Source organism: Mauremys reevesii, linkage group 3, assembly GCF_016161935.1.
Source record: "Mauremys reevesii isolate NIE-2019 linkage group 3, ASM1616193v1, whole genome shotgun sequence".
NCBI classification, from domain to species: Eukaryota; Metazoa; Chordata; order Testudines; family Geoemydidae; genus Mauremys; species Mauremys reevesii.
This window is the reverse complement of record NC_052625.1, coordinates 78,028,345-78,048,020: the sequence shown is the minus strand read 5'-3', so window position 1 is coordinate 78,048,020 and position 19,676 is coordinate 78,028,345. Positions and strand designations below refer to the sequence as shown.

The 19,676-nt window shown below is 38.2% G+C and overlaps 1 protein-coding gene across 3 annotated transcripts in view; it reads right to left on the bottom strand.

Moving 5' to 3' along the window:
- The window catches only part of LYST (lysosomal trafficking regulator), a 159,988-nt gene that overhangs the window by 74,408 nt on the left and 65,904 nt on the right, over positions 1-19,676 (bottom strand). For all 3 annotated transcript variants that reach the window (XM_039528956.1, XM_039528954.1, XM_039528955.1), the window contains exons 14-23: positions 18,339-18,512; positions 16,906-17,063; positions 16,481-16,671; positions 14,552-14,797; positions 12,494-12,667; positions 10,660-10,809; positions 9,792-9,929; positions 7,000-7,198; positions 2,887-3,018; positions 258-885 (exon numbers count right to left, since the gene is read on the bottom strand). In XM_039528956.1, the coding sequence (XP_039384890.1) occupies positions 258-885; positions 2,887-3,018; positions 7,000-7,198; positions 9,792-9,929; positions 10,660-10,809; positions 12,494-12,667; positions 14,552-14,797; positions 16,481-16,671; positions 16,906-17,063; positions 18,339-18,512 (2,190 nt within the window). The remainder of the gene's footprint in view (positions 1-257; positions 886-2,886; positions 3,019-6,999; positions 7,199-9,791; positions 9,930-10,659; positions 10,810-12,493; positions 12,668-14,551; positions 14,798-16,480; positions 16,672-16,905; positions 17,064-18,338; positions 18,513-19,676) is intronic.

The following is a 19,676-nucleotide window of genomic DNA, read 5'->3' as shown; positions in this document are numbered from 1 at the left end:
GAAACAAAAGCAATTTTCTAGCATACTACTAGTTTAAATGAATATATTTGCAAGCTTTCACTACAGATCAACACTACATTTCACACTCTAGCTATTTTTTTTAAACAAAATATGTAGTCCAGAGCAAGAGCCACAAAATATTTGTTAAATCAATGAGAAACTATTCTATATATTATGGCAGAAATTACTGTACTATTAGAATTATTTCTGGAATGTTGAGGTATTGTAGGTTTCTTTAAAAAACAAAGTGTGCATACCTATAATCAGGTCTTTCAGATCTTTTAAAGGTCTGTTCACTAACTGAAGAGAAGGTAAGACTTTCCCAGTCTTCAGGAAGTGCACTCCTATCAGCGAGGCTTGGCCAGCAAGCAACGGAGGATGATCCACTCTGAGCAGAAAATGCTAGACCCAAGCCAGCAAAATTATTTTGACTCTTCTGAAATGAAGGCAGCCCCTTCAGATTGTCAGGACGGCGCAACAGTGATTCAACTGCAGCACCATCCTCATTACTTTTCAGTTCTGCATTTAGCTCTTTGTTCTCAGATAATTCTAGTTCTTCTTTTGAAATGTCAACCAATGCTTCAGCAGATGTTAATTCTGAGTCACAAACTGTTTTTGCAGACTCACAGCTGCTGACAAAGAGTTCCTCCTGTACCCTTTTTAATGTTTCAGAGCTTTCCACAAAAATATTTTTTTCCTGTGGATCAACAGAGTCACTCTCCCGAACTTCCTGCAAGTCATCAATGCTTCTACCCAAGCTCCCAGGTAGCCTTTTTGGATGCACTTGTGGTGAGGAGGTAGGAGATGCTGGTAGGCTTTTGCAACGCCTTTGAAGTGCCTGAGAGAGTATTATCTGTGGTACGCTAATCTTAGAAATAATGTTTCCTGGGGAAGAGAACACAAAATACTCTTAGCATCTATTTTGCATTAGAAACCACATTAGAATGTTAATGTTCTGTTTCACCACCGACTAACATATCCACAAAATGCACAAAGTAATGTGCCTTTTGGATTATTACACTGACAGTCTCTGTTTCCCCCCTACCCCAAACATTAAATCAACTATGAACAGATACCACATTCATTTGGCATAGCAGGCCATAAAATTTGCTCAACTATTGAGACATTTGATTTCAAAGACAGAATATTCAGTTTACATGAGTTACAGAATATGGCAATAAAATAATGTATATACAAGTTAATTTTCACAAAGCAGAATGGTTTTTTTTTTGGTCCTTCTAATTTTGTTTTGATTTAAAGATATAACCACTTAAATAGCAGATTCTACAAGGTATGTTCTGTTATGTCTGATCCCTTCAGTTAAGTCAGTTGGCAATAAAGCCCTGAACATATTAATAACTAAAGCTTTAAATTAAAAAAAACCCCTAAAAGATTAAGTGTCTGAATATGGCCAACGTTGAATAAGTAAAGTTGTGTATATAGATTGCTAACGTTTAAAGGCGCAACTCTGATCTCAGAGGCACAAACATGCAACATCTAAAACTGGATTAGTCTGTCTACTTTTACTGAATGATAAATGTAAACTAAAGATAAATATTGCATCTTCAACTACTTCTATATACTAACTTCCAGTTCATCTTAATTTGTCTTATTCGGGATATTTTACTCCTCTTTGGAATCTGTGAGCCTTCTTTCCACTCTGTATTTGCAGAAAAAATCAAATTTTTAAATGTAGAAGTTAAGTTTTTGAAGGACTATCAGCAACTATTGCACAAAAATATTGTTGTGCTAGGTCATTACAGTCTTCATAAAAGGATGTTATATCTGAGTATCTAACGCAATACTATAATCAAAAGATGCAATTTGACCAAAAAGGTTTTAGAATGATACACCAGCTAATACTTCTGTCCGAAGTCCGCATATCAGGAATGCATTCCTAAGCCCTGTCTGACACTTGCTGAAATAATAGATACAAATGAACTCCCTCCAGCAGTCAGTACAGAGCTGGTTGCTTAGGTGGTTTTAAACATCTAGCAGCTAAATCAGAGATGCAAATGCAAATGTGCAGCCCTCAGGAATATCACATATTTTTGCAACAATCTGAGGAAGACCTGTCTGTAACATTCATCTGTGACAGATGAATGGATAACATTCTTTATTTAAGAAATAACTTGTACTGAACTATAATTTGTAATTGTTTAGGACCTCATGTAAGAGAACATAAAATGACTAGTATTCGTGCAAAACAAAACTAAACGAAAAAAAGTGAGGCGATTGCAACATTTCATGACATGGCTCTAAGTGAAGTGAAAGACGTATCACTTTTTTTTTTTCTTTTTCGACAGTCAAGTCTCAATCTAGCAGGTACATAACATTTGAAGAGCTAACTTGTAATATGCTTTCACTAGGGAAGAACTGCTTCAACATTAACTGCAAAATGTATTATTGTTCAGGTATGCCGTGCTGTGGGTTTTATATTATAGAAATTGCAACAGTCACAAACAGGAAGTGAGAAATGGAAGCAAATCACATCTCTCATACATGTTGCCTAAATTGTTTGGATCCTGCAGTTTTAGCCAATGATTTTACCTCATTTTGGATGTACATTAACTTCATAGTTAAGTTCCACTGCAAGACTTTTTTTGACCCAACTTTAAAATTTTGATCCAGGGAAATTTGTTTGAAAATGCGTGTAATATACATTGAAAGACTACATTTTAAAATTACAGAAGTCTAGAGCACTTCTCCCATACTGGTTAATAAAAGTGGGCACTTAATTTTTTGCTGGAGTGACTTATGATTTGTTGGAAAGTGTGAAAATTACTAATTTGTAAACAGTTGCAGCCTTTTCCTTTGCTTCATTGCCAAACCCAGAAATTGAGCACATGCTTTTCTAGCAGCAGGTATGTAATATAAATATTTTACCTCCCAGTGGTAAAGCAGTAAATCCAGCTGGACTTGTAGTTAAAGATGTAGGACTGTCAATTGATTTTCCACCAATGCTGGAATTTCTCAGGTACTTGATTGATTGGACCTTTTCCTGAAAAATCTTGCCATCTAGAAAAAAAGGGGGTGGGAGGAACAATGACTTAACTCCATGCAAGTTTTTTTTCTTGGCAAATTAAAAAAAACACACACACAGAAAACAAGTCAAAGTTAAGATTCATAACATATTACTGCAAGGTTTAATGAACCAACCACTTTCCTTCCACATTTAAGAAACAGTGGAGAATGAAAGAATTCTACTTTTGTTCAGTACAGTGGTGTTATACTTCTCTCAGAGAATTTTTAGAATATTCCTCTCAGTGAATATATTCTGGAATGGTTCTCAAACTTGTATGTTTAAAAATAGCATTTCCAAGCTAACTGCTAGTAGCCATCTTGCTGAAAATTGTGTGACATCAAATAAATGACACCCCTCCTTAATCCTCTTTCCCCCCCCCCCCCAAATTAGTTCCTTTACCAGATGAATCAAGCCTCAAACTATCAGCAGTGGGCTCTAATTCTGTGCTAATAAAGACGTACATGGAGTCATGTTGGAGTGCAAATGCCAGCAACTACACACCAGTCAAGTAGAGAGCTAATTACCCAAACTGGACATGCAAAATAAATGCATCCACAACAGTAGAGTATGGTCTGAAAATTTGGCTCCATGCATTTAATATTTACACCACAAAAAGTTTCACTATTTTCAAAACTACATATCTACAATGTCAACAAGATACTGGCAAAAATCTTGGGAATGCCAACTTTAATTAGAAATAAACTATAAAATGTATTTTACACTACAGAGATGTAAAAAATGTTTCTTTACAGAAAGATTTTAAAAGCCTGTACTCATTTTGTTCAGTACAGTAATGATTTGCTACTACAGGTCTGTTCTGGATTACAAATTTCCTAACTTCACCCACTTTCAAACACTTCTGTGTTCATTTTCTCTAACCAAGTGCTGCCAGGAGATCACTGGATGTCTTCCACTGATAGCTCAGAAGGATACTGGATTATAGTAATCTTGAGCAAAAGGAACCTTGTCGTGTGGTTAGTTGCAATTTGAAGGATCCCCCTCTTTTCCTTCTCCTGTCTCATCTCTGAGGGATCCTCTGACTGGATCCCTTCCAGCTACTTAGTTGTCCACTCTGTCTTATGAATTTTACATCACTGTCAACCAATCTCATTAAAAATTATTTAAGTTAAAAAAATAACGTATTTAAAATGGATTACAATTCTAGTATGGTTTGTTTTAAGTACAACAGAATCCTCTTAATTTGCAAATCTTGTTGGAAATAATGAACCAGTTAAGCAATTGTCCAAATTATCCAAGTTAGCATGATGTACAGAACATTGCACGTGAATTATTTATAATAGTTTTCATTGGCTGCTTTAAAATAAAGTATTGTAAATATGTAGTATGCCTAAGAACTACAAATACTGTAAAATTGATTTATAAGGAGACATAAAACCAAACTGCCTGAAGTTAAGGCCCATACTTCGGGACTGCTAGCAAAACAGCAAGTCATACCTGGAAAAGGGTTACTTACTAATTACAGAAGATAGTTTGCATGGATCTACACAATCAAGAATTGTGCCTCTCGGGGCACCTTTCGAAGTATCAATGTATTTGGGGGGATGCATGCACAACTCACCTGAGGCACTGAACACTGACGCCTGAGGATGGAGGCCTGACCCATCCACCCCAACTGCTTATTAGTTCATTTGATTCATTTAAGAATCCTTTAAACAAAAGACTCTAAGATAGGGAAGGTGCTTTGAGCTATACAAGTGTACTTCTGAAGGAGCTACAATTAGTGACAAGAAACACTTTTCCTCTGAGAATTGCCTGTATAAATTCACAATACTGGGAGACTAACAAACAGTAACAATCATCCAAAGAGAAAAGCCTGAGGAGAACTAGTTCGAGATGGCAGGAATGCTCTCCCAAATTGGCATTTAGATCTAGCTGCCTAGTCAAGCAAGTAATGCTGTATGAATTTATTGAGACCTCAAAATAGCAGCTTTGAAATATTTTTAGCATGTTCACAATGAGACATATCATGAAAGCCATTTTTGATCTCATAGAACGTGCTCTAAAGACCTCCGGTACTTTGACATGTGCAACATCATAACAAGCTTGTCTAAGTTACTTTGAAACTAGATGGATTTTCCCCTTGAATTGGTCTCCATAAACTGCAGTTGTAGTTAGGGTAGTGGGGTCTGCAGCCTATGTCTAAGGGATCCACGAAAGATTGTTGCTAGCATAGAACACTGGTTTTCAGCCTGTGATCTGTGAACCCCTGGGGGTCTACAGACTAGGTTTAAGATTTCAAAAGGGGTCCACACCTCCAAAGTTTTTAGGAGTCCGCAAATTAAAAAAAGGTTGAAAACCACTGATTTAGGGTATTCACGGATAGATTTTCACATTGGATCTATGTAACCTAGCCTCCCCTTATAAGCTAATTTGGGAAACTGGTAAACTGAGAGTATGTCTAATCTTTGACCTGGAGGTATAATTTGCAGCTTGAAGAGGCACCTTATGCTACCTTGAATAAAGCTTGTACACTAAAAATAGAAATGCAACTGCTGCAGCATAAGAACTGGAAGGGGCTAGCTGCCCCAAGTCTGTACCTGTCCAAGAAACTACGAACATGCTAGGGTAGCAAGCCCCTATCACCACTTGCACTGCCACAGCTACATTTCTATTTTTAGAGTGCTAGTTCAATCAGAGCTGGAAAGTACACCTTCAGATTGAAATGTAGACATACCATAAGATTAATTTAGACGGAACTTTAAGAGACCTTTCAGGTAGAGATAAAAGCACCATGTTTATATAGACCACTGAAGAGAAGGTGCAAGCTAGCCCTTTCAAAAAAACTCAACAGTAGGATGATTGAATATGAAGAACCCTGTAGGGTAAACTAACGTGGTTGCCTGAAAATCCTGTCAGAAAATTAGTGTCCCTAAAGCAGATCTACTTCAGTCAAAACTATGACTGACCCCTGACATAACAGACTTGAGGGAACAACAATTAACTCAAACTATAATTTGTTTTTATTGAACAGAAATGGCCTCTAATAGGAGAAAGGGTAATGAGAATAATAAAGAGGCCACTGAAGAATACCAAATGCATTTGGGATTGTGGATGTTTCATACCCTTGAACCTGAACATTTGATGCTGTGAAAGGATGTATATGTGGCTCCCAATGGACAGTGCCATCTAGAGGGTTACAAGCTTGCATACATTCCAATGTGGTGGATCTGTACAGGCAGTTCTCAAAGGAGATGTACTTAACGTGTTGCAAACAACCCTGTGCGTGTCAATTTAAAGGAACAACATCAGTATTCCATTACCAGCTAAAATGCATGGAACTCAACTGTTCCCTGCAAACTATTTATGAGATGTCACTTAACATGATTTTAGTTATGTGAAAATAGCTGGCCAAGCTCTTTTATTACCTACTGTTGCATAAGCTGTAATTTTCAGTAAATTGGTACTGTAGTGCATTCACACATTCAGGATGTGTGATCCACAGAGAACCCTAATCTAGTCTTCCAAGTACATCAGAGGCCAGGAACTGGAAGATTCTTTAAGTGATAGACTATTTGGCTTTGGGCAAGTAATTTACAAGTTAGTTTTCCCCCATCTGTAAGCCTGAGATAGTTTACCAACCTCACGGGTGTTTACTTTTTAGAATTATTAATAGCTGTCAAAGATGAAAATGAAGTATAAAATATAGCCACTAATTATTAATATATATTGTCTTTGGGGGTTTATAACTAATAACCCAACCAGGTATCATGCAAAATATGAGGTCCAATTAAAGAATCTTTGATAGAATCAAAGTAGTTATAATGTAGCAGAAGAAATTTTGGTTGCAAGACTCAATTCAGTAGCTTTTGTAGAAACATTAATTACATGGTAGTGTACAGCATAGGCACTCACAGAACTGCTATTTATAAAATTAGCTTAGTTTTATTTTTAACCAAATAGATTGGCATTTCATCTTATATTCTATTTCTGGTTAAACAAAATATTGTATCTACCTATGTGCAGGGAAAAGTAGAAGTTGGTGGGATTGTGACAAACATATGTATTAGTGGGAGGGTGAACTGCTAAGAGGAAATTGAAGATCAGTGTCAGTAATTCCAGGTCTGGGGGAGATCCAAGCACTTCTTCAATTATTTTCACAAATGATCTACAAACCTCCCGAGGCAGGGATGTAAGATGCCCTTCCTTTTGTTCCTGAAAGAGAAATGCACAGGTAAAATTACCTGAATGCTCAGTTTGTCAATTTATTTCATCACTATACTCTTCCATACAATAGATATGGGGAAAAGTTTTAGTATACTTTACCGAACCTGGAAGAAGTTGCTGTGTCCATTCAATATTACCTGCAATTAGCATGCCCGAAATACTAATCAAGTTACACAGGTACACTTTTTTTAAAAAATGGAAGTTTGTTTCCATGGAAGCACTTATATATAATCTGAAGTTGCAATGTTAATGACATCTATAGGTCTAATAATATTTCAAAATCTATTAATTTTTAACTACAATTGTATAACTATTTAACTGAATAAGGAGACCTAAGGTTCGACTTACCAAAATCCCACTAGATGCCTTTGACTTCAAATGGTAGTTAGGAGCCTAAACTATTTAGACACTTTTATAAGTCCTAGTAGGCATTTAACTGCCTCTTCTTCAGGCACTTAATTTTGTAAATCTGACCCCTAATCTGCGCTATGGACCAACTGCTTAGTAATGTTACTTGTATTACAACACAGAAGTGCTTGAAATTAGCAATTGCTATTTTTTCCCTGAACTCTTCTAGGAGTTAAGTTTAAAAGGCAAATCCACTTACAAAAACTTATTAGAGTCATAACACACACACAGAAGTGAGACTATTATTGCATAGGGCATTGGTTAGATCAAATTGTTAAGTGCTCACAATGTGTTCGGTGCTGTACAAGACAGACTCAGATGGTTCTGTACTGGGAAGCACAGCCTATGAGAGTCAGATGTAAAACAAAAGGAGCAGATGGGATGAAAAAATGTCATTTTCTCCCCAGTTGCTTTAAACGTTAAGAGAGTTTGAGGTAATTTTCTCTAACAGGGGAGGAAGTGATGTGAATCAAAGATATTGAAAATTATATAAAAGATGAGTTTGAGCAGTGCCTTACATAATAGGCTTCAACTAGGGAACATGATCTTAAAAAAAACAAAACTAGGAGGTTATGTACAGCTGCAACAGAAGTAACAACAGACACATGGAAATGCTGTGTAGGTGTTTCTGGAGAAGGTAAGTAAGAAGAGTATGGTAAAGGAAAAATGGGATTAGATTAAAATAGAACATCTGTAAGGAATAAGTCATCTAGCTTCATGTCATGCTCTAATTAATGCTCTTAAGAGGCATGCAACTATAGTTAAAAGAAAGGTACTCCTGTTTGTGGCAGTATTTGACTTCAGATTATGAAAACAAGTCAAGCCATTTAAAAAAATCCAAATTTCTTTATTCAAATGGAATGAGAATCCTAGCATCATAGCAATAATAAAGAGGTATATTATAGTCATACCCCTTCAAGGATAGGCTATAATAATTTGTATCATTGCATTTTCTTAGGAAATAATATAAAAGTGACAGACGGTTATGTGTTAAATAAAGTTGAAACTGTTTCCAGAAACTTGTAACGGCTGATTACAAAAACACTAGCACTACCTGTGCTTTTCTTTAACAGTGAGATGAGAGTAAAGCTAGATAAATATTCAGTATGGAAGCTCTAATACATATTAGACGTTACATAGAACAGTGTTTTTCAAACCGTGGGTCGTGACCCACCACTGGACACAGCATGTAAGGCGCTGGGTCACCTTGCTCTTGTCAGCACCGCTGACTGGGACGTTAAAAGTCCTGTTGGCAGTGCTGCCCAGCTAAGGCAAGCTAGTGGCTACCTTTTCCAACACTGCGCTGTGCCCTGGAAGTAGCCAGCAGCGGGTCCGGCTCCTAGGTGGGGAGGGGGGCGCGGCATGGGGCTCCGCATGCTGCTCCTGCCCCAAGGGTGTGCGGAGGCCGGTGCCTGCGGGCAAGAATCACGCTCCTTCGCCTAGGAGCCAGACCTGTTGCTGGCCGCTTCCGCAGTGCAGCGTGGTCCATGGTGCCAGGACAGGCGGGAAGTCTGCCTCTGTACCCCAACTGTGCCGCTGACTGGGAGCCACCGGAAGCAAGTCTGCACCCCAACCCTGAGCCCACCCGCCAAAACCTGGAATCCTTCCTGCACCCCAAACCCTTCATCCCTGGCCTCAGCCCAGACCCCCTCCCACACCCCAGACCCCTGCTCCAGCTCAGAGCCCTGAACCCCTCCATGCCCAGCCCCAACATGCAGCCCTCACCCCAACCCTCTGCCCCAGCCCAGAGCTCCTTCCCAAACCCCTCACCCCCAGCTCCGTTGGGTCACAGACATCAACAATTTTCTTCAACTGGGTCCCTAGAAAAAGAAGTTTGAAAGCCAGACATCTTAGCGTTCCAGTGACAATGGGTATAGGAATGAATCAACATCCCTTGCTCCTGAGGTTGGCAGGAATGGTGGTACTACACTCAGCCACTGGGGGTACTAGAGGATCTTGCATCACCCTCCAATGACCTCTACAACTGATGTGTTCTGGTGAAAATATCACTACTTTATAATGCCTGCTAGAAGGTAGGAAGAGGGAAGAACTAATCTTTATGGGGACACTTGGAAAAGTAAAACTAAAAACACTGAAGAATGAAATGCACTTTATTATTTTGTACTTGGTAAATAATTCCGTTTAAACTAGAAACGGATAAGATTAAAAGTACCTGCAGAACCTGACATGTTAGCAGGAAGTGATGCACCACTCGAGCTTTTAACAGTTGTTTGATGTTAAACATCTGTTGGTGATGGTTAGCTCTGATAAGGATTTCCAGAGCTGCTAAAAGAGTTTCCCAAACACCTTGCTGAAAAACAAAACAAATAGTATAAAACAAGCAGCACCAAATATAGTAACAGTTCTATCTCCCCCTCTCTGTTTTATAGGCTATGCTATCCTAGTTTCGACAGATTAAGAAGGTAATATGAAGCATTATAACTGAATCAAGATGCTTTTTACCAGTATTTGCATGCAAAGAAGGAAGAGGAAAATTAAAAATTAGTTCCAAACTCTGACCTAGAAGAAGCATGTTAAGGGGCATAATTTAGTTTTTAATCCTTAAAATTCTTTTAACGTCTATACCAAGTTTTGCAAAGTTAATTTTTTGATGTTTTTCATTATAACTGTATGCAGTGTTGTAGCCGTATTAGTCCCAGAGTATTGGGGAGACAGGGTGGGTGAGGTTCTCTCTTTGAGGTCACCTGAAGAGCTCTATGTAAGCTTGAAAGCTAGTCTCTCTTGCCAACAGAAGGTGGTCCAATAAAAAGATATAACCTCACACACCTTCTCTCCTAAAATGTATAACAAAATTGAAGGATTTGCAATCATACCCTTGCTATAACACTGAATGCAGTCATGAAGATCTGTGCTATATTTAGTTTTATTCTGGGTACAGACTATTTTGGTAGCTGTTCAAATCCCCAAACTAGTATGTAGAGAACCATTTCAGACTAAGTAAGGATGACAACGAAAAGGAAGTACTGTACTTTTCTTAGACAGGAATCCATTTTATCTATCTGTATAAAGGTGGTAAATACCTGTGCTTTAGACCATATCTTCCAATCAAGCAGCAACTCTTCTAATAATTTAATATCTTGTATTACTGCAGTGGAATCTGCATCAAGCATGAATTGTCCGCTCTCATTTATATTAAGAATCTCATCACTGCAGCAGCCTTCAAGAAGTGTCTTAAAACAGAAAAACAAAAGGACTTGAGGGTTTGATTGGAGTAACTGAAGACCACATTACAGCCATCCATATTTTAAGAAGAGTTGTTTCCAGCCCATCCTTATCTGCATCCTTTCTAGAATTATGATGCAACATAATAGGCAGCAGGTTTAAAACAAATAAAAGGAAGTATTTCTTCACACAGCGCAAAGTCAACTTGTGGAACTCTTTGCCAGAAGATGCTGTAAAGACCAACAATATAACAGTGTTCAAAAAACAACTAGATAAATTCATGGAGGATAGGTCCATCAATGGGTATTAGCCCAAAGGGCAGGGATGGTGTCCCTATCTTCTGTTTGCCAGAATCTGGGAGTGGGTGACAGGATGGATCACTTGATGATTACCTGTTCTGTTGTTTCCCTCTGGGGCACCTGGCATTGGCCATTGTCAGAAGACAGGACACTGGGCTAGAACCACCATTGGTCTGACCCAGAATAGCTGTTCTTATAGGTATACTTAATCTTGCATCAGCACTGGATTAGCGGTGGACTAGACCTCCCAAAAGTCCTACATTTCTAGGATTCTATGATATTTAAAGAAACTCCACATCTTTGTTTACTAAAATGCCTTTTTAAGAGAAATCAGAAAGCCCAGAGAGCTTTTTATGGATTAGCAGGCCTACTTTCCAGAAGTGATTAGTGAGTTTAGGTGCCCAATTTGACACCCCTTAGGAGGGGCCTGATCCTCAGAAGATTGGTGTACAGCACTTTCTGAAAATCAGGCCTCTCTTAGGTGTCTCAAGTTGGCCATCCAAAGACTAATCACTTTTGAAAGCCTTAGTTAAAGACAAACTTCAGAAAAAACGTCTACAGAATTTAAGGATTGTAGTCCACTTTCTCAATAGGGCAATGCACACATACATCATATGCCCATTTCAAATAAACATTCTCGAGCAAAAATGAAGCTTTGAAAGATTCAAAGGCAGTCATTGGGATGGTCTCCTCCAAAGGACACCTATTCCTGTGTTTCCCAGAGAATCCTGCAGTTTTCCTCCCAGGTATAATACAATTTTTAAGTAAGGTTCATATGCCTTACATCCATCAAATACCCTTGTCTGGAATTCCTGTGCCTACAAAGTAGATCAAACACATTCCCATCATAGAGCAGGTGTTCCAGAAGAAATGCTAACAGGATTACTGTTTATGAAAACTACATGTAAGGGATTGCATAGATAACAGTTTTTGCTTTCAAGATTTATCCAAACTCTTCCTCCTCTCTTCCCAAAACATCCTACACCATCTCCTGTGATAGTATAAAGTGAACAGTGTCAATTCAGTCACCCTCTAAAATAATATTTTTAGCTTCTACTTCTGATTTAAGGTTTCACCTGTAGGTTTCTAAAATTGATCTTCTGTTTAGCTTGTCATCTTAAAATAACTTTGCCAAGTGGGGGACAATTATAGAAAACTATATTTGCAATTGTTTTTTTCCCCTCAAACCCAAGTGGTTTCTGTAACATTCTCTCACTTCACCCATCCTCTCAGTTTCTGGATTGAGGGCAATTGTTCCTGTATTGGACGGGCTCCAAACCAAAAATCTGCATCCCAAGTAGGGCTTCAAATCTAGGACTAAGAGTATAGAGGATCTGCTAAATAACCATATAGTCCAAATTAAGCTATACAAACATTTTTAACAGCATTATACCTTCAAAATGTGAAATCCAACAATACACTTGGGTTTAATCAACACCTGATGAATCATGGAATATCCATTACAGTTTTCCATCTCTTGTATTCTCTGTTGATTGTCTTTTGTTAATGAGAGTATAACTTGTAGTGCTAAAGCTTGAGTCTCTTCACAGTTGCTGATATCTATAACCTAAAAATAAGCCAGTTTTAATAATTCAAATGATAAACATATTTGATAGAGCTAGTGTAATGAGCAGATTTATAGATATTCTGTAAAATGTATTAATTACATGACTCCAGGCTATAATTTGACTTAAGGCTCAATTAGGCTCTCATATCTATAAAGAAATACTACTCCATTATTCTACCTAAAAACACAGGATTCCCAATGGAGTTAATGAACATCTTCCAACAAGTCTGAGACCCATGAAAAAGATCATCCTTGTTGAAGTGAATAAAAAGATGCTCCAAAAAATAAAACTAGAGCAGAAAAGTGTAAACAGCTCCCTATCATTCTGGGAAATCACATGTGCAGCACCTGCTCAATGAGGTTGAGTATTTTACATAAAGAGGAGACGACGCTTCCTAAATGCTATAAAAGCACCTTCATTTATGGCTCCTGGAGATCTAGAACATGGCAGACTGCCTATTACTATAGCAGTTTGCTCCAATGTTAAAACTCTATTACACATAGCACAGAAGTAGAGGCAGCTGGGCTGCTGGATAAAGCTGGTAAACAGACAATACAAATATGGAAGTAGTTAACAATGGGAATGCAGTCCTGAACCCTACGAGAGACAACTCATAACATTTGAATTAAGTCAGAGGTGTACGAGAAGGAAGGCTCAGCTGACTTTGTACACATTCATATCCTACTATGTTGTGTACATGTAACAATGCTGCATTTACAACACCTGTGCTGTTTGACAGATCTAAAAATCATGCTTCATTGATGTGAACACTGTGTATGGTAGAATGTGTAGTTATGTAAAACTTAAGTAACACAGTAAAAATTAATAGGAGTAAATTTCCATTGCAGATTTTGCCTGAACACCAGAGAGCCTCATTCCCATACAAATTGATTCCCCTATATGACTGTCAATAAGATAATAATTTGATGGATTGCGCAAATGAGTCTTGGAATCACATTAATAAACTTTGGGAAACCAAATATTCCAAGTACAAGGACTCCACTTTAGCCCCAGTACCTGCCTTAATTTGTTTCATTTATGTTTTTTTTTTTTTTTTTGAGATAATCATTCTGAGTAAGGGATTTAGTTTTGATCAGACCTTTCTGTTAAGCTATTTTTAATTTAGAGTTTACCCCAAAAGTAAGCAAGCCCTATGAACTGCTTGTGCCCCTTCCCCTGCCCAGGATAGCATCCTTTTAGGTTTAAAGGCATTCAGATATTATTAGATCTAATTTGCACCATTTTGTCAGATGTGCACAGTGCATAAAAGAGGTGAATTTGGTCCCATACTTTTATTACATGCACTATAACCACACAAAGTCTTTGTGCTAAAAAACCCAGAACTCCTATGAAGAGGTCCACTGTATTTCAAAACAATTTTTTTTGGAACAGCAGTTTGTAGCCAACACATGAATTCAAATATTTATATGTGAATAAGGGTAGCTTTTAAAGAAACATAATGGCACAGATTAATAAAAAGAACAAAAATTACGTTTTCATTATATAAACTCCAAAATATTTTAAATGCAAGCCATATCTTGATATTTAAGAGGCTAATACCGCCATAAAGTCAGATGCAATGTACATTAACACATTATATTTACAATATTTTTTAGTTTAATTTGCACAGGAACTTGCAGGATATAATCACGGGCTGTTACAACAGCTTCCAGTTTCTTTTAAGATGCACAGTAACCACATTGCGTTGGTTGCTTATGTTACAAGCTACATTTTCCATAATGTCAAAGGCATAATTTTTAAAAAGTAAGTGAGAATACTACATTTCCAAATTCTAACAAGAGAGCCAAGTCTTAAACCACAATAGATGTGCTAGACTGAGGGAGGGGAAAAAAAAAAGTATTTAACAACTTTATAACTCTTACCCTAGCAAAGAGAAAGACAAATGCACCTGTTCCTCCAATCTCATGCAGTATGCCCTGAAGAGTTTTATATTCAACAGGCTGAAGCATTTTCAGGTGATGAGGATCCAATAAATTGCTCTGAACTTCTTTTGAACTGAAAGGTCTCTGTGAGGGCACAGTTTTCACTTGACCTTTCAGCCTAATAACAGGTTCATAGATGGTGTACTGAGCAGGGCAGCAAGTGGTATAGACAACAGCGAGACTTTCCTGAAACATACATTTAAGAAAGTTTCAGTTTCTAATCAGTTCTTACTTTGCCTTAAAGAATACAGAATAAGCTTATGGCCTAGGAAATACAAAGCAGTAGCTTCAATAAACTTGTTTCTATTCCTCTCTCAAAATATCTTTCTAAATATACATTTGAGAGGCTTAGACACAATGTGGTTCCCAGGCTTTAGTCAAGATATTTGAAAGATAGATTTCTGAAAACAGTCACTATCTGAGATTTCCCTTCCACCTTTCCCCCAAAACTTTTAGAAGTATTGTACATAAAAAAAAAAGGGGGGGGGGAGAGAAAATTTTAGCAATGCCTCATAAAAGTAGCACCTGTAGTCTTTATTAAGTAAAAAGGGATTGCTATAACACAATTTTCACCTTCAACTCTTTGCTCTCGGGTCTTCTAATCTGCTCACATACCAACATTCTTAAGGATGATGCCTAATACACAGAAGGCTACTTCAAAAGCCTCAGTAAAGGAGGTGAAAAGGTAATGAAATTAGAGTGAAATTCACTTCTATCATAAAATAAATAATTCACCCCTCAACTCCAGACAGGGCTAAATAGTACAGAAGAAGCTTGCATGGGGTTAATGTCATACTTTTAAGAAAAACAGGCTATGCTTTTGTTTGAAAAATTACAAAAAAAAATAAAAAAATTATCTGCAAGTCTTAAAAATCAACTCATTCATGAACAGACAACTATATTTCTCTAGTTATGTCACTCTGGTTCATTAGACATTCCACCTACATCACTCTTCCATCTCCTCTCCCCTCCACCCCATTCATAAGTCTCTCTAATACCTGAAGCAGAGGTGTGTGCAGGAATTTAAAATTTCAATGCTTTTTGAGGAGCATGCTAAAACAGAAAGGTTTGTGTGAACACTCCTCACCCATGCCCGGCACTCCAGCAGATTTCTTGGGACAGAGGCGGGGAACGCCCAGCAGTGGGGAGGCAGCAACACTCTGTGTCCCTGCAGCCCAAGGAAGGGAGGAAGCAGCAGGGCTGCTAGCTGCCAGCTGTGCTCCTCCTCCCCCTACCCCTGCAGTTGCTGCTTCTCCTTCCCTGCTGCTAGAGTCCCAGCCCTGCTGCTTGCTTTGCAGATCAAGTCAGGGGTGGAGGCAGAGGCAACAAATGGGACTCCAGCAGCAGGGAAGGAGAAGCAGTAGCCATAGGGGTGAGCAGAGGAGGAGCTCAGCTGGCAGGCAGCAGCCCTGCTGCTTCCTTCCTCCCCAGGCTGCAGGGCCACATGGAGATTTTTGGGGAGGCCCATGTCCCTGCTTGTCCTCCCATTGTCCACGCCTTTACCTGTAAGCTTCATGTTCAGCCAGACTCAATTAACAGAACAGCAAGTGAAGACAAAATAATCTTGATGAATAATGGAGGAGGCAAAAGTCATCCGCTACTTGCTAGCAAGGTGCCCAACTCAACACCCATTGAAATCAATGGGAATTCTTTCCACTGAGTTCTCATTGAAGTCAATCAGGCCTCAGGGAAACTCCCATTCTTGGAGAGCAGAGGGCCTCAAACGAAAGAACGCAAAACAAACAGAACTACAAATAAAATCTCCTAAACAGACCAGGATTTCTGTGCCAATGCAAGTTAAGGCCCCAATTTGTTAATGCACTGCTAAGAGTTTAAGAACCCAGGCTTTAACTTGGACTAGAAACTTACAATTAAAGGTCCAACGTCCACTTCTTTCTTTTTCATGAAGAGTTCCTTAATTTGGTCACACTGTAGAATGTCTTTACTTATGTATTTGGAGTAGTTGGTCATTGTTTTGCCATATTTACAAGGCATTATAGAGGTAAAGTCTGGCCCACAGGCGTATAGGTAGAACGCTTCCTCTGGACCAATCTTTGCACCTAAACAGAAAAATAAAAATCTAATTATCTATCTTCACACTGTCTACAATAATTCATATGCAAGCAACACTCAGTTCAGGGATCTCTTTAGTATTTAGTAGAACCTTTATTTTTTGTTGTCGTAAGTTTGCATTTTTAAAAGTTTCTGTTTAGCTCATATTTACACTATCTTTCCATTCAAAACATGTAAGTTAAGTGGAAGAAGTTATATGTATATTTTTTGCCTTTAAATACCATTAAAGAGTAGCAGATTTCCCAGATCCCATTTCCCAGCCAATTGTAGTAGTTCTTCTTGGGATGATGTGCAATGACCAACCATACAAAATGTTTTATTGCTGTCAGATAAAGTTGTTTTTCTTGGTAGAGTGTAATCTAAACTGATCTCACGTTTCCTAAAATATAAATAAAAAAGCGAAAGTTTAAATATTGCAAAGTTATTGAAAACCTATCAGAATTTCCATCTAAAATATTCAAAGTACAGTAAATTTGATTAACTTTCCAGGATAGTGTTCATTTTTAATATTAAAAGATGAACTGTCAAGATATAAAATTAAACACATTAGCCTCTTAAATTACTACAAAAAAGCTTTAAGAATATATTTATAATGCATTTAACCATTTATACTACTTATTGTTTGCATTTCACTCAGTTTAGATACTGAGACTATAAGTTTCACTTCCTTAACTATTAGCAAATTGCTGTTATGGCTTGAGGAACACAGCAGAATTATGGAGGTGCATAGAATTAACTCTGCGCCCTTGCCAAAAAACCTCTCTCACTAAAGCAAACAGCAGTTGTACACTGACAACTAACTAGTTAATCTGAAATCGGATTTGTAATTCTAAACAATACTGTGAAACTGGTAGAATTTTAATATTGTTACACCAGAACAAAGAGTTGCCAAGTCACTTGCCTGCTGAACAGATTCTAAAAGAATTTTTTTTTTAAAAGAAAGGAAGGAATTCACAATTCTTTTTAGTAGAGAATATATTTTAGAAGGCAGCATACCGACCATAGATTAATACTTCAAACACAGAATCTACACATCCTCCAGGATCTACACTTTAAGAGCAGAAGATAGTTCTCTGACATTCAGTGCCTTCCTTCTCTTCCTCCCTCTCCAACTCATTCTCAAAAAATGAGTGTCCCCTCCTCCCGCCCCTCCCATAAGATGCCTTCCTTCTCAGCCAGGCACCAAAACCACAAAAAATTCCTCTTTCCCTTCCACAGAGCAACGGCCTTCTTTATGTTTGTTCCCACTTGCACCTTGGAAATGATGTCGGCTACTAGCTCCATGCAGGTACCCTTTCTGACCCCAGTCTGAATTCCTGTAGTGTCCTGCCTACTCTACTGGTTCCTGACTGGAGGAGGAGGAGGAGGAGGGGAACCAGTACAAAAATCACAGTGAGGGTAATTGGTCATGTATGGGCATGGGCCTGAGGCTGAATATGGATTCTGAAAACAGATGAGACCTCCCTATGCAAAATGTCTCTTTTCCCACCCCAAGAATTGAGACCAAGAATTGAGTCTCAACACTATTCCCTCTATGAACCCTGGCTCAGTGACCTCTCTCTTCACCAGGAAAACCTTAAGGAATTAGTCTCTTTCCACTAGCTGGCTTCTTAAAGATTTAGTTACAGCTTGAATTTTCTGAAGTGTACTTTACCTCTGACCAGAGACCCATAGCGACAGTTCTCCATGGATATTCTTCTTGCCTTCTGGCTGTTGCAAGTACGTTATTGCCAAATGCTCCCACTTGCCTACAAGGAAAATGTTCTCTGGTGATTCAGCCTGTGCCAGCAGGCCAGCTTTCATTTCATCATTTGGATCCATACATATACTATGAAAATAGCAAAGGAAGAAACAGGTAAAGAGTTATGGATATCTACTTTTATTTATATTTCTAAAACTGCATTTCTAACTGGGTCCAAGATCAATTTTATTCTAAAATTCTCTTTAAATGGAAGTTAAAAAGTGAGTCCAGCGGAGGGCAACGAATATGATTAGGGGGCTGGGGCACATGACTTAAGAGGAGCAGCTGAGGGAACTGGACTTATTTAGTCTGCAGAAGAGAAGAGTGAGGGGGGATTTGATAGCAGCCTTCAGCTACCTGAATGGGGGGTGTCCAAAGAGGATGGAGCTAGACTGTTCTCAGATGGAGCTAGACTGTTCTCAGACAGAACAAGAAGCAATGGTTTCAAGTTGCAGTGGGGGAGGTCTAGGTTGGATATTAAGAAAAACTATTTCACTAGGAGGGTGGTGAATCACTGGAATGGGTTACCTAAGGAGGTGGTGGAATCTCCTTCCTTAGAGGTTTTTAAGACCCAGCTTGACAGAGCCCTGGCTGGGATGATTTACTTGGTGTTGGTCCTGCTTTGAGCAGGAGATTGGACTAGATGACCTCCTGAGGTCTCTCCCAACCTTAATATTCTATGATTTTATTAATTATAGATATTCTAAATATACAGAGCTGTGATCTTGGGGGCTGAGCACCTAAGTATGAGTCAGGAACTCTTGACATTGTAGCCTGGGGAAAGTCACTTATATTCTCTCTGGCTGAATTTCCCTAGATATAAAATAAGAATAATACTCCCTTACTTCACTGGGGTGTTGTGAGGGTTACTAAATTAAAAAAATAAAAAAAAAGTTAATGAAACACTTGGATACAACCTGTTCTAAAAGTCAAATTATCTTATCACCTACTTTATGGGGGTGTAAAATTATGTTTGTAAACAGCTTAGAAGATTAAAACCACTATACAAATGCTAAGTATTAAATCAGATCCTGGGTTTTTCACCCATGGAATATAAGCAATTTGAAAAAAAAATAGCCGATATGATTGTTAAAAATGAGTGACTGACTAATGCACTGTTTCAACTGTTCATGACTTTAAAGTTTTGCCAGGAGACAATGCTCAGGGTAGCGGACAGCCTAAATCAATTACAATTTCTGAAAATGTTATCTTACAAAGAACTGACTGAATGCTGAAATCTTCATTAAATTC